The sequence below is a fragment of the Acanthamoeba castellanii genome, assembly GCF_000313135.1.
Source record: "Acanthamoeba castellanii str. Neff unplaced genomic scaffold scf7180000083937, whole genome shotgun sequence".
NCBI classification, from domain to species: Eukaryota; Discosea; order Longamoebia; family Acanthamoebidae; genus Acanthamoeba; species Acanthamoeba castellanii.
The window spans coordinates 1-16,337 of NW_004457673.1; the positions used below are offsets into that span (position 1 = coordinate 1).

General features: G+C 57.2%; 10 protein-coding genes across 10 annotated transcripts in view; 3 read left to right on the forward strand and 7 right to left on the reverse strand.

Moving 5' to 3' along the window:
- Positions 1-8: 8 nt before the first annotated feature.
- Positions 9-663, reverse strand: ACA1_019130 ((NmrA-like), putative; the record flags this gene model as incomplete). Its single annotated transcript, XM_004353541.1, has 3 exons — positions 9-61; positions 164-476; positions 628-663. Coding segments are annotated over 3 exons (402 nt in total), but the record flags the coding sequence as incomplete, so codon positions are not given.
- Positions 664-883: 220 nt separating this feature from the next.
- On the reverse strand, positions 884-3,128 carry ACA1_019140 (regulator of chromosome condensation (RCC1) repeat domain containing protein; the record flags this gene model as incomplete). The annotated part of the gene is given in 9 exon segments (XM_004353542.1): positions 884-998; positions 1,102-1,232; positions 1,250-1,386; positions 1,467-1,570; positions 1,692-1,992; positions 2,110-2,227; positions 2,552-2,662; positions 2,755-2,863; positions 2,959-3,128. The coding sequence occupies 9 exon segments, from the start codon at positions 3,126-3,128 to the stop codon at positions 884-886; spliced, it is 1,296 nt and encodes a 431-aa protein (XP_004353594.1).
- Positions 3,129-4,127: 999 nt separating this feature from the next.
- ACA1_019150 (kinase isozyme 4, mitochondrial precursor, putative) lies at positions 4,128-5,904 on the forward strand (the record flags this gene model as incomplete). The annotated part of the gene is made up of 6 exons (XM_004353543.1): positions 4,128-4,368; positions 4,516-4,725; positions 4,809-4,930; positions 5,096-5,269; positions 5,345-5,659; positions 5,755-5,904. The coding sequence occupies 6 exons, from the start codon at positions 4,128-4,130 to the stop codon at positions 5,902-5,904; spliced, it is 1,212 nt and encodes a 403-aa protein (XP_004353595.1).
- A 219-nt stretch (positions 5,905-6,123) lies between these two features.
- Positions 6,124-7,128, reverse strand: ACA1_019160 (uncharacterized protein; the record flags this gene model as incomplete). Its single annotated transcript, XM_004353544.1, has 1 exon — positions 6,124-7,128. One exon carries the CDS (start codon positions 7,126-7,128, stop codon positions 6,124-6,126), a length of 1,005 nt encoding a protein of 334 aa, XP_004353596.1.
- A 918-nt stretch (positions 7,129-8,046) lies between these two features.
- Positions 8,047-8,564, reverse strand: ACA1_019170 (uncharacterized protein; the record flags this gene model as incomplete). Its single annotated transcript, XM_004353545.1, has 2 exons — positions 8,047-8,169; positions 8,235-8,564. 2 exons carry the CDS (start codon positions 8,562-8,564, stop codon positions 8,047-8,049), a joined length of 453 nt encoding a protein of 150 aa, XP_004353597.1.
- A 300-nt stretch (positions 8,565-8,864) lies between these two features.
- Positions 8,865-10,932, reverse strand: ACA1_019180 (Oxysterolbinding protein, putative; the record flags this gene model as incomplete). Its single annotated transcript, XM_004353546.1, has 8 exons — positions 8,865-9,229; positions 9,404-9,422; positions 9,633-9,788; positions 9,895-10,347; positions 10,422-10,502; positions 10,564-10,642; positions 10,722-10,827; positions 10,893-10,932. 8 exons carry the CDS (start codon positions 10,930-10,932, stop codon positions 8,865-8,867), a joined length of 1,299 nt encoding a protein of 432 aa, XP_004353598.1.
- A 331-nt stretch (positions 10,933-11,263) lies between these two features.
- On the forward strand, positions 11,264-13,520 carry ACA1_019190 (lipase/esterase, putative; the record flags this gene model as incomplete). The annotated part of the gene is made up of 11 exons (XM_004353547.1): positions 11,264-11,361; positions 11,441-11,571; positions 11,715-11,825; positions 12,013-12,136; positions 12,219-12,301; positions 12,432-12,522; positions 12,650-12,672; positions 12,763-12,876; positions 12,967-13,110; positions 13,244-13,296; positions 13,380-13,520. The coding sequence occupies 11 exons, from the start codon at positions 11,264-11,266 to the stop codon at positions 13,518-13,520; spliced, it is 1,113 nt and encodes a 370-aa protein (XP_004353599.1).
- A 93-nt stretch (positions 13,521-13,613) lies between these two features.
- ACA1_019200 (uncharacterized protein) lies at positions 13,614-15,138 on the reverse strand (the record flags this gene model as incomplete). The annotated part of the gene is made up of 7 exons (XM_004353548.1): positions 13,614-13,735; positions 13,815-13,913; positions 13,982-14,039; positions 14,123-14,263; positions 14,351-14,442; positions 14,518-14,758; positions 14,905-15,138. 7 exons carry the CDS (start codon positions 15,136-15,138, stop codon positions 13,614-13,616), a joined length of 987 nt encoding a protein of 328 aa, XP_004353600.1.
- Positions 15,139-15,226: 88 nt separating this feature from the next.
- Positions 15,227-15,927, reverse strand: ACA1_019210 (uncharacterized protein; the record flags this gene model as incomplete). The annotated part of the gene is made up of 3 exons (XM_004353549.1): positions 15,227-15,400; positions 15,637-15,720; positions 15,823-15,927. 3 exons carry the CDS (start codon positions 15,925-15,927, stop codon positions 15,227-15,229), a joined length of 363 nt encoding a protein of 120 aa, XP_004353601.1.
- Positions 15,928-16,091: 164 nt separating this feature from the next.
- ACA1_019220 (amidohydrolase family protein) overlaps positions 16,092-16,337 on the forward strand; it is a gene marked incomplete at both ends in the record, with an annotated part of 3,780 nt that continues 3,534 nt past the window's right edge. Inside the window, one exon of the mRNA XM_004353550.1 lies at positions 16,092-16,316. Within this exon, the coding sequence (XP_004353602.1) occupies positions 16,092-16,316 (225 nt within the window). The remainder of the gene's footprint in view (positions 16,317-16,337) is intronic.

The following is a 16,337-nucleotide window of genomic DNA, read 5'->3' on the forward strand; positions in this document are numbered from 1 at the left end:
TAGGGACCCGAGGTGAGGATCGCCCACTTCATGGGCGACACTGGCTGCCTCTTGATCCACTCTGCGATGAGTAGACAGAAAGGTCAGTATCGCTTAGCAACTGAGTATAGGCTAATCTTTGCTGGTGGGTTGCACAGGAACAGACCAAAAAGAAGAGAAGTACCTGAAACCCGGCCCTTGGCGTCGTAGTGCGCGCAGCGGAACTTGGGATCGTAGCCGGCCTTGTTGGGCAAGTAGTCCAGGCCGGAGAACTGGAACAGCTTGACGCCCAGTTCGCGGGCCAGCTCGAAGGCGCGGATGGACCAGTGGAGCTCGGCCTTCTCTCCGATGGCGAAGCTGTTGGCCAGGAGGTAGACGGCGTCCATGCCGCGGATGGCTTCGCGCAGCAACTCCTCGGACTCGACGTGGCCCACGTGGAAGGTGACATTGGGCAGCTGGGCGAGCTCCAGGGCCGACTGGTGGTCAGGGTTGCGGGTCTGCACTCGCACCTGGTATCTCCCGTCGCGTGTCAAAGCTATACCATGCAGGTCGTTTAGAATCTAACATACTCCGCTATATGTGCTGTAATGTGTAGATAGATATACCTCTGACCACTGCTGAGCCTTGTGCGCCTGTGCCGCCAAGAACCACAATCTTCTCAATGCGGTTGGTGGTAGTCGCCATGTTCTGTTGTTGGGTGTTGGTGGAAAGCTGGTGGTTGGGGTGAGGAGGGAAGAACAACCTGGGCGAGGTTTTATACCTGCTCTCCCCCCTCTAACGAGCCGTCATCGTGGAAAGGTGGGCTGCACGCGAACCAATTGGAGAAAAGCGCAAGCGCCTGCGACGCCTCATTTCCCGCTGCTTTTGTGCCATAAAAGGAAATAAAAACCAAAAAAGGCGCTTCTCACGCGACGGCGAAAGAGAAGCGGCCGGAGGTGGAGACGCGCGTGACCGGGACCAGGCCGAGGGCAGCCACCAGGGTCGGCGTCGCTCGGTCCTCCGTGTCTCCGAGGCCCAGCCTGCAAATGCACATGCAAAAAAAAAGTAAATACTAAGAAATCCTGATTAGGCACCCCAATGGGCGAGGGAAACCACAACGTGATATGAACGTGCCTGTAGTACGAGCCGAGACCAAACGAATAGACGCGGCCGCACGATGTTACCGCGAGACTGTGCTGTTGTCCGGCGACCGCTTGCACGACCTGGCCGACACTCGACTTAACACTCACAACTCCCTCAAGGCCCAGGCTGGCCTGGTGGAGAAGCGTACGGGTTCGCCGGCGACGGAGACGGGCGTCGGCAGGTGTGACTGGGTGTCCGCCATGCCCAGGCCCAGCTGGCCGTTCACATTCGACCCAAACCCGAACAACACTCCCGCGTCGGTCACCACCAAGCTGTGTGCCTCACCTGCACACGAATGCACATCGCGAGGAATGTGACCAATTCAAGCTGTGCACAAGACAATCAGTTGCACTAGGCCTGCTTACCAGCTGAGATGTCGACCACTCGATGCTGCGAGAGACATTCGATCATGAGCGGAAGCTTTTGGATGTTGTCCTGCTGGTCCACCTTGTACCCCAGTCTCCCCTTCCTACCCCACGACCAGCACCGTTCAGTCAATGTCATGGCATAAATGAATAATTAAATATATATAATTTAGGGATAGAACATAATATGAACATAATATGAATAAATATGAGCCCAAGCCGTACCCGTATTTGTCCATCCCGCAGGAGAAGACGTGGCCCTCGCGGCTCAGAAACAGGCTGTGATGGGTCCCGGCGGCTACGGCGACGATGTGCCGGCCCGCGAGAGCGGCGATGCGCTCCGGCACGGTCACGTTGGCCAGGCGAGCCTGGAGGCTGGTCTCGTAGAGCTGGTAGGGGTTGTAGCCGTGGCCTCGGCCCAGGCCCAGCTGGCCCGTGTCATCGCACCCGAAGGCGAACACCTCGCCCCGCTCGCTCACCGCCAAGCTGTGGAACTGGCCCGCAGCCACTTGTCGCACGTTCACGCCTGCGTCCGAACATTATCAATTCCACGCGTGCGCGTGTGCGGCGTGTGCGTGTGCGGCGTGTGCGTGTGCGGTGTGTGCGTGTGCACGTGCGTGTGCGGTGTGTGCGGAAAGTAAACCTGAAAGAGTGTCAACCAGCACTGGCCTGTCGTGGTCGAGCAGATTGCCCAGGCCCAGCTTTCCGTAGCGACCTGACCCGAATGCGTAGACGACGGTGCGAGAGGGCGATGAGGGCACCTGCGCCACCATCAGCGAGTGGCCCGAGCACGAGGCCACCTGCAGCACTCGCACACCTGACCGCCTCACCAGAGCATCGAAGAAGAAAGAACGAATAACGAACGACGAACAACGAACACATTTTGAGCCCAAGCCATTTTTCCACATTCATGAGTTGATGTTACCTGCCAGCTCGGCAATTGGTGTCGGCGTGCTTCGTTGGAAGTTCGGCATCGAGTAGTGGCCCAGCCCAGAGCCACACGAATGCACCTGGGTGCGCGAAGAGACGCGCGAGTGATAAGTGCGGTGATGTTCATCGTCAAGTTCGCGTGTACAGGTGAGTACCTGGCCAGTGGCGCTGAGGAAGAGGGCGTGGCTCCCTGGCGGCTGCCAGCCCGCGCACACGTCCACCACCGGCACCCGCTCCAGGGACCTGATGATAGTCGGCAGCCCCTTCTGCGGGTTTGGGCAATGATGTGCCATGGTGAGATTGAGCTGTCGCCATTCATCATCAAAAGAATGACTGTGTGTTTGTTCCGCCTACGCACTCGGTCTTCTGTGAGCCCCGTGGGGCTCTGGTAATCGCCAAAGGCGAACACCAGACCTGCGATCAGCGAGCGTCGCACCTCAGGCTTGGCCATCAGTCGACGCCACCGGCTGAACACAGAAAATAAATAAATAACATATAAATAAAGATAAATTAGTTAACTCCTCAAAAGTCTCAACGGAAGGAGAGAGAGGAAGGGGCGGACCTGGAGACGAGGGCGAGTGTGGGGAGGAGGTAGCGCCAGGGCAGGTTCACGTGCTGCCCGGGCAAACGTGCGCCGCCAACAAAGGCCAGTACCATCTCCAGCAGCTCATCGTCCACGAGTAAGTCCTCCAGCCCCACACATTCCGACTGCGCTTTCGCCTCCAGCTCCATTCTCTTCTCTGCTGTAATTCAGTGTCGTCCGCGACTCAGTCCTCCCCTAAATTAAGTGCAAAAGAAACAAAGGAAATAGCAATGGAAATACCCGCGCCTGAGAAATGTGTTAATGTTCATTTCTCACCGCCCAGTGTCCCACGAGCCAAGGCCTACCTTTTGCGCAGCTTCCCCGACGGAGTGGTTCAGCCGAACTGCCGACGGTCAGACTAACTCCACACTACTGCTGACCCCAAAGAACAGTTCTCACATCCTCGCCGGCCGCTACGCGATCGTGATGAAGTCCACCTCTGAACAGCTGCCAGAGACCTTGCGTGAGGAGGCGTCGAATTAACGGAAGCTGCACGCCGAAACTCATCATCTCATGGTCATGTGCTGCAGCGTGCTGTAGAGGCACCCGCATGCGCCGTAGGGCCACAGCAACACACAACACGCAATGGCACAAGGCGCAGAGCGGGCGAGCTGCAGGATTCCTGTAAGACTCGCGCACGTCGGACCAAGATGGGCGGAGATCAGCGCCACCTTAACCAGAGCCGAACTTACGGCGGAAGCTTGGGACATGAGAAATGAAAGCAACCGAACAGAAAATGGTTGGGAAAATGCTAAGGTCGACGAAATATACCGAAACCGCCAACCAGCGATTGTTCCGTCTCGAAATTTCACCAGAGTTTTGCTGCGCTCTACAACCATCTGCGCTTTCCGTCTGCGCACCTCAACTGGAAATATAAATATCCCTTTACGCAACCATTCTTATTCAATCTTAATCGACTTCACATCATCACTTCACCACAGAACTCAAGCCACGCCCACCACTCGCTCGATCTCGGAAAGAGAAAAAAAACAATATCAGATTCTACAGCATCCAGTTTCCCATTACCAGCCAGCATGATGAATCGAATGAGGACCACTGTCGCGAGCACGAGTAGTCACGTCCATATACCGTCGTCTATATCGTCATCAGCGGCCTCCTCCTCTTCACCGGTCAGTTGGCAGCGCACCATGGACGACATGATCCACCGCTACGCGAATCTCAAGCAGACTCCTGTGTCCGTCAAGAACATGATCGTCTTCGGCAAGGACGCCAACATGAACACCCTCCTCCGCTCCCACGCCTTCCTGCGCTACGAGCTCCCCATCCGACTGGCCCACATCGCCAAGGAGATCACCGCCCTCCCCGAGGAGCTCCTCGAGGTAGAGCCCGTCCAGAAGGTCCTCAACTGGTACCGCCTCTCCTTCTCTGGTACGCTCCCCTCCTCTTTATATGGTTATTTATTCTTATTATTTCTTATTGATATTGATATTTTGAACATTATCATATTATTGTTTATTTGGTATTGTTTATTTATTGTATTTGTTTATTTATTTATTTGTATCTACGCGTGAGTAGAGGTGATTGAGTCGCCGGTGCCGAACGTGGCGGACATGGAGCTCAAGACGGAGGACGAGCAGTGCGCGTCGCTGCACCAGTTCCAGGACATGCTGGACCACATCAAGGATCGTCACTCCGGCGTCGTCACCACCATGGCCGAGGGCGTGCTCGAGCTCAAGAACCGACTCGGCCGCGAGATGATCGACACCTCGGTCCAGTTCTTCCTTGGTACTCCTCTTCACCTTCTTCCTGTGTGTGTGCGTGTGCGTGCGTGTGTGCTAACGGTGTGTCGTGCGTTGTGTTGGATGCAGATCGATTGTACATGAACCGTATCTCCATTCGAATGCTGATCACGCAGCATCTGGAGCTCTTCAAGCAGGCGCAGACCAACAACAACCTGTGCGCCATCACCAGCGGCGCCAGCGGGCGCAAGGTGACCCCCAACAAGAAGAACCGATGGGTCGGCATCATCGACCCCCAATGCAACGTCAAAGAGGTAACACTCATAATTCTTCACATTTTATATTTTTATTTTTATTATGTTGTACTGTTATTGCGTTGTTAAAGTTGTTTACTGATATTTTCTTATTTCGAACAGATTGCGGAGGACGCGGTGGACGACGCGCGATATCTGTGCTCGAACAACTACTCGGTGTGTCCGTCGGTGCAGATCATCGTGCCGCCGAAGCTCGGCACCGAGACCAGCGCGGGCGCGCCCACCCTCCCCTACGTGCCCTCCCATCTCTACCACATGCTCTTCGAAACGATCAAGGTGCGCCACACCACCACCACCCTCATCTACATCGTCGCCTTGTTCATGTTCGTGTACTGACTCTCGCCATTGTAGAACTCGCTGCGTGCGGTGGTCGAAGTGCACGGGGCCAACGCGCAGAGCGAGGACGACCTGCCTCCGGTGCGGGTGGTGCTGGTCAAGGGCACGGAAGACCTCACGATTAAGATCAGCGACATGGGCGGCGGCATCCCGCACGCCGATGTGCCCAAGCTGTTCACCTACTTCTACACGACCGCCGCGCCGCCCACCAAGGACACCCTCGACAGCCTCAACGAGGGCGCCGCACCGATGGCCGGCCTTGGCTACGGTCTGCCCATTAGTCGTCTCTACGCCCGCTACTTTGGCGGCGACCTCAAAGTCATTCCCATGGTACACAACACACACACACACACACACACACACACACACACACACGGAAGACGACCGCACACACTAATGTGTTGTGTGTGTGCAACAAACTGTAGGAGGGCTACGGAACGGACGCCTACATCCACCTGAAGGCGGCGGGCGAGACGCGGGAAGTGCTGCCCGAGTACAGCCCGTCGACGTACCTGGGCTCGCAGGCCAACCTGCGCGAATGGCTCAACGTCGACAACTGCGCCTTCCAACTGTAAAAACACCACCACCCGACATTTTGTACATTCCAGAAGACCGACCGGCGCTCGACCGAGGCTTGATCGCTGGGCCGACGAAGGTCAGTTTGTTTGGACATCAAGAGAAGAGGCGACCTGGACGACGACGACGAGGAGGAACTAACACATCAACATAGTCATGAACATACTGTTTATAGAAGGATTTTGTGAATAGATAAATAGTAGATAAAATGCCACAACTTAGTTGTATTGCAGGCCCGTGGTGGGGAACGGGAGGGGCTCGGGGAACTGGAGGTAGGGTCCTTGCGGCTGGTCTATTGGCATCTGGGCCGTCGTCATCATCGGCCCCGGAGCCCACTCGACCTTGCCGCAGCCGTAGTAGGACTGGCCCTGCGTGAACGGCCCGGTGGGGTTGTACTGGAAGCACGCCGGCGCGACCGTCGGGATGAAGGCCGACGGCGGCGGAAGCGTGGGTGCGCCGGTCTGGTAGTAGGCTGCCGGGTATCCCTTGTCGCTGGCTCTTTCCTGTCCGTCGCCCATGGCTGGCTTGTTGTCGGCCGGCTTCGGCTCATCGTTCCACACGAACGGCGCCGGGGGCTCTGTCAACTTGGTCGACTGTTGCAGTGGAGGTTGCTGAGCAACCGGTTGCCCTGCAGAAACCTTGCCCGGATACGCCGACCAGTTGCTCGCCGACGAGGCCTGAGCGCGCTTGGTGAGGGTGTAGTTGGCCAGGTCGTACTCGACGTCGCGCTGGACCGGCTGCTGCATGTGCTTGAACAGGACGTGGAAGATGTTGCCGAACCGGACCAGCCGGTTGTGGATGAGCAGGTCGCCGTGGCCGCCCAGATCGCCGTAGGGCGTCGGGGCCGAGGTCATGGCCAGGACTGACATGTAGGCCTTCTTGCTGGTCATGTAGAGGTTGGCCCGCTCGCCGGCGGCCAGGCCCTGGACTTGCGGCGGCACGCTGCTGGTGCCCATCTGCACGTTGGCCCCGCCCGAAACCTTGCCGCCCAGGACGGTCAGCGGGTTGGTGCCGACGCCGGCCCCGACGTTGCCGCCGACGCCGCGCAGGACCAGCGTGTCGGGGTCGACGGTGAGGATGATGTAGAGGTTGCACGGCGTGTGGTTGATGACCGACATCTGGCGGCGGAACGAGAAGTAGTGCTTGGGGCACAGCTCGATCGAGTCGGCGCGCTTCAGCTTCTTGTCCGAGTGGTTGTGGACGTTGGTGTTGTTCTTTTCCATGATGATTGTAGAGGTTGGTTGCTAAATGTGTGGGTTGCGTTGATGGTGGGTGGTGAGGGAAGACCAACATGAGTAGCTACTTTTATAGTTTGATGGCGGCAGGTGGTTGGCTGAGGGATGCGAATAAGCTTCGGCGAGGCTGGTGGGTTGGTGGAGTTCTCCTGGGGTGGACTGGGGGTCGACTAGGGGAACGCCGGATAAGGGAAGACCATTCTACTGCTGCATGCCCGGGAGGAGGCCCAACACGGAGGGAGAAGGTCACTGTTAGCCGAACTGGACCCCTGATGAAACCGAATGACGGAGCGTTGTTTCCACCAACTCTAATCATCGTCAACAGTTTGACAGAATAGCCGGGGCCTTGGTACTTCACGCCCTTTCAAACTATTCCTTTTTCAGCATAGGCTTTTTGGCTTATGCGAAATTTCAGGATCATCTGTTTCACCGAACCTCATATGATCCCACAATGCGCAGAGGGCATGGCCAACGGCGCCATCAAAAGGAGCTGGCAGTCTCCACTCCCCAACGAGAAGAAGAAGCACCTCAACAAAACCACTGCCAAGGGTTGGAGGGCGGGTATCTTGCTCTCCCTTTGTCTAATATCGCACCCTCCTCTCGCAAGGGAGTACTGAGGGCCGCTGATGTGGGAGTAGCCATGTTAGGAGACTGAAGCCTGTACAGTGCCTGCCCGGGGGGTTCAACTCCCTCCAGTGGTAACCTTCTCTTTTGCTTCACAACCCCCCTCTTTACTTTCCATCTTCGTCCTCAGTCATTCCGCCGCTCTCACCACAACAAGGGTGTCGCCATGTGCTCAAGCACCAACACCAAGAAGAGGAAAGCAAATTCAGTGTTGGCCAGTGATCATCCGGTCAGAAATGGTAGTAGCCACTTAGAGACGTGCTTTATTAGCCGACCCACCAATCAGTAGGGACGTGTGTACTTGGTCCAGCTGCCCGCGTAGACCAGGCAGCCGTTCGCAGCGGGGGCGGGGAACCAAGAGATCTTCATGAAGCCCGCGTCGACCGCATCCACCACCACGTTCGTCTGCGCACCCAATCAATTTGCATTTAAAGAAAGATGAAAAAAAAGTCGAAGTGAAAGAAGAGTACGTAGGAGCAGAACACGTTGGGGTTGTTGATTCGCCACAGGGCACCCTGGCCGAGGCCGTAGCCGCCGTAGAGGGTGGCCTTGATGGAGTACGGCGCGCTGGAGGACTTGGTCGAGGGCAGCAGTAGCTGGTCGCCCTGTTGGACAAACTTGACGGCATAGACCTGGCCGTTGTCATCGAGCGCCGACCACACGCCGGAGAGATCGCTCGTCGAGTTGGCCCGGAGAGCCGCGCCGGAGAAAGCGCGGGTGGCGCCAGTAGCGCTGGCCACGGCCAAGCAGCATGAGAGAGCGAGGAGGAGGGCAGCGCTAAGGGAGGAAGAAGAGAACATGTTGGTGGTGGGTATAGAGAGTGTTGGTCACAAAAACTCCGGGCTGATCACTTTTATATCCTGCCGGGCGTCGCCAAAAAAGCCGGACTGGTCAAAACTATTTTAGCTTGGAGTGTTCTGCCCAAAAATGATCATAAATCCCCGAGGGTCAGACACAAATGAAAATGCCCAAAAAGAAGTGTGTGGACACTTGGCAGGCGTCCTAACGACGCGTCTTCATTTGAGGGTAGTTCTGACTTGCACAACGCTGGCCATTGCGGGAAGCTGCTCTCTTTCACTGGGCTAAATCAGCCCCAGCGCTTACAGCAGGTTCTCCCTGCGGTCGGCCGCGAGTCTGACCTGGTCCCAGCGCACGAGCCACTCGACGTTGCCGGTCCGGCTCGCCCTGTGCCGGTCGAAGAAGACCGCCGGGTTCATCTGCCTCCACCTCTCCTCCTCTTCGTCGACGCCCCATGACGCCTCGACCAGCTGCTTGTCTGTGCTCGACTTCCGAAACAGCTTCTTCTTCTTCTTCGTCTTCTTTGTTGCGGTCGCTTCGGCGTAGGTCGAGTAGCTACTACCGGCCCAGGGCGTGAGCACGGTCGCCTGGTGCACCATCTCGCGCTGCTGTCGCTCCACCTCCTCCTTGGCCGCCTCGGCCGCGTCATAGTCGCCACGCGTCAGGGCTTCATTCACCGCCCGCCACACCGAGCTTGAAACATGCACGGCACACGCACACACCGCCAACGCAAACGCACAACCGCACACGCTCGTGGTAAGCAAGTCAACTCCTCGCTGCGGGCGGGGTCAGGGTACCTTGAGTCTCGTCCGTGCTGCCGGCCGTCGACAATCTCGACCACCAGCGGGACGCTCAGGCGGCTGGCCCGGCACAACACTCCGGGCTGGCACGCCAAACAGAACAGAGACGAGAGCTAGTCAATCACCAACCAACCAACCAACCAACCAACCAACCAACCAACCAACCAACCAACCAACCAACCAACCAACCAACCAACCATGGTGGCGATGGCGATGGCGATGGCGATGGCGATGGCGATGGCGATGGCGATGGCGATGGCTGCGGCTTACCTCGAGTGAAGCGTTGGAGCCGAGCCTCAGTAGGGAGGAGGCCAGGGGCGTGATCTCGATGATGCCGTCCCACTGGCCGTAGAGCTGGGCCACCAGCATGTGCTCGGGCTCGTGGTAGATCTCGCCGCGCAGAAAGTCCGGCTCTCCCTCGGGTCCCTGTCCCACCCACACCACGAGTCAGTTAACTGAATTGCTGCGTTGCAACCAAAATCCAACCAAAACTGGCCAACAAAAAGCTGGGGTTGGGTGTGGTGTTACGCACCTCCTCGCAGAAGTGGAGGTGTGCAAAGTAGCCGGTGCGGCTGCAGGCCACGACGACGTCGCCCTTGTACGAGTGCCGGCGCTTGCCCCACAGCAGGCTCTTGACCACCTGCGTCGGCATGGGCGGGATGAAGTCGTAGTGCTCGTACCTCGCCCACCACTCCCCCTCGCCCCGCTCCTCCTCCACCTCCTCCTGCGGCTGCTGCTGCTCGCCGCCTCCGCCGCCGCCGCTACCGCCGCCAGTCGCCCGGTGCTCGTCGGCTTGGGCTTGGGCTGGGGTCTGGGTCCGGGCGAGACTCTTCTTGACGCCCAGCACCAGGCGTGCGGGGCCGATCATATCGACAGCAATCGCGTTGCCGCTGAACTCGAGGCACATCTCGGCCTGGCCGAAGAAGCACGTCCGGCGCTCGCTGTCCAACATGAAGTAGGCGCTCACCGGTGGGTGGTGCGACACCTACAAACCGAGTAAGCACCAAAGTTGACTCACCGATGACTATTCAGAGGTGCAGAAGGTGGTGAGCAGCTGACCTGCTCCAAGATCGCCCACACGCCGTCGGCGTAACACTGGTAGCTCTCGCCCAACACCGGGTTGAAGGGCTTCTTGCCGTCCTGGCAGGGATTGAAGCGTCAGAACGTGTGGTTATAAGGCGTGGGGGGGGGGAGAACGTACGGGGTCGGCACTAAAGGCGGCCAGGTACCACCTCAGCACGGCCACCATCCGCACGAACGCGTCGTTGTGCTGCCACACCCTGTGGTGTGTGTGTGTGCGTGCGTGCGTGTTCTTAGGCTGGAAGAATAAGAGTTTACAAAAAGAGAGGGTTGGGGTACCCGTGCATGTAGGGCGCGCCGCGGAGGCGGTGGTGGGCCAGGGCTTGGAGGGTCGACTGGGGGCAGCACAGGGAGGCCGGCAGGCTCATGTGCATCAGAACGCCGCCTGCAGTGGCCCAAGTGTGTTAACACACTTTGAAAGCAGTGAGTGCTTGTTGGCATTGGACGCACCGGTAGCGATCTTCTTCATGAAGCACTTGAGCGCGTTCATGCTGCCCCCTCCTCCACCACCTGCGCCTGGGTCTGCCTCCGGTTCATCTCGCCCATGTCGCGACTTCCTGATGTGCATCTCTCTCTCTCTCTTGTGTTCCAGTGGGCCAAGTTTGTGGGCTGGGCGTGATCAAGGCCTTCTCAATCATGAGAGTGCAAGAGGCCCAGAGACCACCAGGTCCTGGAAAGGATGTCCCTGCAGAGACCAGGAATTCCACCCCAAGCCGACGACTTTTTGGTTTTCGGTTGGCTTTTACGCGATTGGACGATTAACTGCAGATGGAAAAGGAAAATCGTGCGGTAAGCGGGAACGAAAGAAAAACCAAAAGAAGATGAAGAAGGCGCTGCTGGTGCCGCTGGTCGTGGTGGCCTTGGCCGTTGGCCTCACCGCCTTCCACGCCAACTTCATCTCCCAAGACCGCGTGGACTGGTACTCCCGCCAATATTAAAAACAAAAATTGATTATATTATTTATATATATTTAATTTTTCAATTAATTTGTGGGCCAGGCGCATCAAGTACCTGATGGACCCGGCGGTGCGGCTGGTCTTCCGCGCGGCGGGCATGGACAAGGACGAGGGCCGCTTCGACCGCGCGGCCTTTCAGCGCTTCATGCTCTCCCACGAACCCACGACCGGAGGTACCACCTGCACAGCTTCAACCACGACTCGAGTGCTTCTTTGTTTATGGTTGGTTGTGGTTGATTGGCTCGTGTAACAGTTGGTACTGTTGGCGCCTTCTTAACTACAACAACAATGAATGTTGATTGGGCTGTGCTCATAGGCGAGTTTGTGGACGGCGTGCGGAGCGAGGATCTGCTGGTGCCTCCGCACGAGTACCCGCCCAACCCTCATCCCCTCCTGGCCGACGTGGCCTCGCCTGCTCCCGCCGCAGGTGCTCCCCTACGCCCATGAGTCGACCATTGCTCGCATTTGTTTCGCTGACAAATGATTGCGAGTCGTGTCGTTGGTCGTGTCTCGTCCACGCGTGCGTCGTGTGTCGTGTGTCGTGTGTCGTGTGTCGTGTCGTGTCGTGTTGTACCGTGTGCGTGTCGTGTGCGTGTCGCGTGTGTCGGCACTAGTGTCCGTGCGTGTGTTTGAGCCGAAGTTGGAGAAGAATGAGTCTCTTCCGGTCATGATCTACATTCACGGCGGTGGATTCACGCTGGGCACCGGGAAGGACTGGGCCATGAACCACGTCGCCACGTAACCGCCATCGCCACCACGTTCCATCATTCCTTTCATTCCTTTCATTACACTAATTTGCCTCTCTGTCCACCTCAAACAGGCGCTTCGCTCGTGAGGGCAAGATGGTCGTGGTGTCCGTGGACTATCGCCTCGCCCCCGAGCATCCGTTCCCCGCCGCCATTGGTACAACATGCTTCTCATGTTTCACGCGTTCTCATGTTTTCAAACTATCATCGCCTTCATCACCATTCTCATTATTACTATTCTTATATATTATCATAATTAACTAATCATCGTTGCTGTGGTTTTATAGAGGATTGCTACTCGGTGCTGCAGTGGGTTGCGCGTCACGGGGACGGACACCCAGCGCTGGCCAAGGCCGACCTCGAAGATCATCACCGCAGGTACGTGCGATTGGATGGACTCTTGTCTCATCATTGCTTGTCTTTCACGCACGCACGCACGCACTGCTCACCGCCACACAACTCACTCACTCACCGCTCGCCGCCCCACAACTCATGCAGGTGACAGCGCGGGCGGGAACCTCGCCGCTGGTTCGGCCCCTCCCCATTTCCGAGAAATTGTGTGTCGAGTCGAGAGTTGTAAATTGTGGAAATGATTGACCGGCGTGAGGTGTGCGTCAGTGCTGAGCCTGATGGCCGTCGAGCGGAATGCCCCGGTGCGTGTGGCCTACCAGCTGCTCATCTACCCGACCTGCATGGCGCCGCCCACCCCGTCCGCGATTGAGTTTGCCGATGGTACTCGCCTCGCCCCATACCACCAATTGAGGTCACAGCAACAACAACCACTATTGCCCTTAATGATCCGATTGGTCCGGTTGGTTGCAGCGTATATTCTGCCGAAGTGGTCGAGCAAGTTCTTCAAGTCGCAGTACCTTCTGGGCCACGACCACGCCATTACGGCCCATCACTACCTTAACCCGACCAAGGCTTCGTTCCTCGACCAATCGCCGCACACCCACATCGTCGTTGGTATGGTCGCTAAATGCCTTCATTCCAACCGCCTTTGTGTTGTCGGCACCATAACACACACACACACACACACACACACACACACACACAACACACACACATACACACACACACACACACAACACACACACAGCCGAACTGGACCCTTTGCGCGATGAAGGCAAGGATCTTGGCGAGCAGCTGAAGGTACACCATGCCCGTGTGTGCGTGTGTGTGGAGGGACTTTTACCCAAGTCATCAACTCAATGTTTGTGTGCGTGCGTGTGCAGGCGGCGGGCGTCGACTGCGAGGTGACGCAGTACAACGACACCGTGCACGGGTTCGTCGGCTTCTGGTTCCTGCCTGAGTCGGAGGCCTTCTTCGTTCACGCGATCCCGCGCATGCTCCACCACCTCCACCGCGAGGCCTGATCTGTTCGCATTTTGTTATGTTTTTTGTTTTGTTTTGTTGTGTTTCTTGCTTTTGAGTTTCTGGTTACCATGTATGTAACAAAAGTGCGCCTATTAGTGACGTCGCGTAGCGGCCTCGTTCGCCTTCTGCTTGGCGTGCATCTTCTCCACGCAGACGACCAGCGCCACGAAGAGGAGTACATCGTGTCCCGCCTCCACCTCCATTACCACGTTGCCTGCGCCATTCGTGAATGTGTGAGGTGGTGTGCGGCAGCGAGTAAAGCATCAATTCAAGTTGGATGATGATGAAGGTACCGAAGTGGTTGATGAGCACGAAGCCTCTGTCGGATGCCACCGCCGGTATCCCATTCAATGAAAACACGCTGCCGCTGTGGGTCGCCTGGTGGGCGATGACTGCGGTTGTTGTGAGTGAGCACCAATGGTGGCAGTTCTTTGAAAGCTCAGTTGTTCATGGAACGAACCAGTTCCATCCACTGTTTCCACGGTGTGCGCGGAGATGTCGTTGATGGTCATCAGACCCTGTGGTAGCACACGGGCGAACGCTCATCAGTCGGAGAGAGATTGAATTGGTTGCGGAGGCAACTCGTCAGGGTGCTACGTACTCGCGAGATACGGCACAGGGCCGTCAGCTGCGGGGGTGGCGCAGCACTCGCCGAGTCCTCTGCGATCGGGCTCACCACGTGGTAGAGATCGCACGAACACGGCGAGCGATTTGCCACCACAAACTGCATGAGCTGCTCACCCTGTTGACGTTCGACCAAGCCAAGTGGTGTGTGGGTGGTGATTCGTGGTTTACATTCATTCATTAACCACGAAGAAGATGATCGTACCCGCATGGTGAAGATACCGAACTGTGCCGGCTCGAAGCTTAACAAGGTCCGGTTCAAGCGCACCACTTGGAACCACGGCTGACCGCCCGGGCCTGAAACAGAGACACGCGCATCAACATGAGAGCTCAAGTGGTGTGCTGTGGTATGTGTATGGAACAGGGCAATACCGCTTACGATGTGATCGCCGAAATTGGAGTTGGTCACGTTGATGTTGAAGCTCATCTTGCGGTCGTAGATGAGGGGCACGGGCGAGCGGCCCAGCCACTGATGATGATCGTCGTCATGGTGGTTGTCGTCGTCGCCCAGCTCGAAGGCCTGGGCTCGCTCCAGCACCGTCTGGGCCAACACGTACTCCTGCTGCAGCTGCTCGGAGTCATAGACCCGCGCTACTGGATCCTCCGTGTTTAACTGCAACCAATCCAACAAACGTGGAATAGAAGACAAGTCAGCTATGATACGCCGTCGCTATGCAACACAACAATAGCCTAGGAACGGGAGGGTGCTATGCAACGAACCGGGACAATCGAACCTGGAGCAGGCGCCGTACTCAGAACTGGGGTGGGTGCGGAAGCCTGGGCTTGCGCTTGGGAGATGAGCGACATGAGATCAATGACCTGCCCGCCACCACCTTGCTGGGGCTGGCCCAGGCCGCCGAAGAGGGAACCACCGCCGCCGCCGAATAGGGAACCACCGCCGCCGGGCCGCGGCCCGACGATGTGATCGGCCGCCCTGATGAGCTCAGCCACCGCTTCCTCGCTGAAACCAAAGTGTTTGTGGAAGTGCGGCATCTTGAGCACGCCCGGGTGGTGGACCAGACAATTCAAGTACCTGCACAGATGTTCGATGAGGTGGGCAGATGTTTGCACACATATATAGTCAATTGTTGGCCAATGTGCAAGTGGTGGTAGGACCGCACCCGATCAGCTCACGCTTGCGGCTCTCGGTGTGCTCGGGCTTGGAGTAGTCCTTGAAGATATTGGCCGAGGGGAAATTGGGGAATGGGTACGACCGCTGGCCGCCGCCGCCTAGACCGATCTGCATCATTCCCATCTGCACTATCGCTCCTACGCCATGTCCGCTGTGGAGCGGTCAAATAGGAACATTGTTCAATAAAATCAGAAAAGGCATTCATGTCATCACGAACAGATGGGCAAGGCATATGTACTGAACGTAACGTTGCGGGCCAGCCATCTCGATCTACACGTTGTACAACGGGATAAAAAATAATTAATAGAAAGAAGTAGGCAAAAAAGAGAAGTAGAGGCGGGAAAATGAACGGCAAGTACCTGATCGTGTAGGCTGCGGAGTTGGCTGTAGCGCTTGTGCACTATGTGGTCCAGGTCGCCCACATGAAAGTGAATCTCGAACACCTGTGGCCACCCAAAGGACCACCAAGCAAATAACAACATGGGGTGGGGTTTGTCGGGGCGCGGGAGAAGACATTCCCGGTGATTTGCGGGGCGGAGACGTACCACGAACGGCCTCCACTCTTTAGCCTCGTGCACGACTTCGGTGTGCGGAATGGAAACCCTGACCTCCGGAGGAGCTGCAGCCGCGGGTGGTGCTTGTTCTTCCATCTTTAATGTTCTTACGCGCTAGAAAATGATTACTCCGCTGCGGCGTTCTAGGTAAACATTAGAATATCTTAACATTGAATTCTCCCCCAATCAGAAGACTCGGTTGGTAAAATTGAGACAGCAATAAAAGGTGAAAAAGAAATGAAATGAAAGACAGAGGAAGCATGGGCGCACAGCAGGTGAAGCTTTTGCGCTCGCTCGACAATGCGGAAGATCGCACGATCCTCGCTGGAGAGTTCGCCCGCCACGCCCCAGAGGGCACCCTGCAGCTGCGTGCCTTCCTGTCCTTCACCGCGCTTGTTGACCACCTCATCGCCAAGCACGCCGAAGACGGCGTCGAAGGCGACGACGCGACCGCCCTCCTCTCCCTCCTCCACGACTCCTCCGCCGTGCTTGCCCCCCCTCTCTTC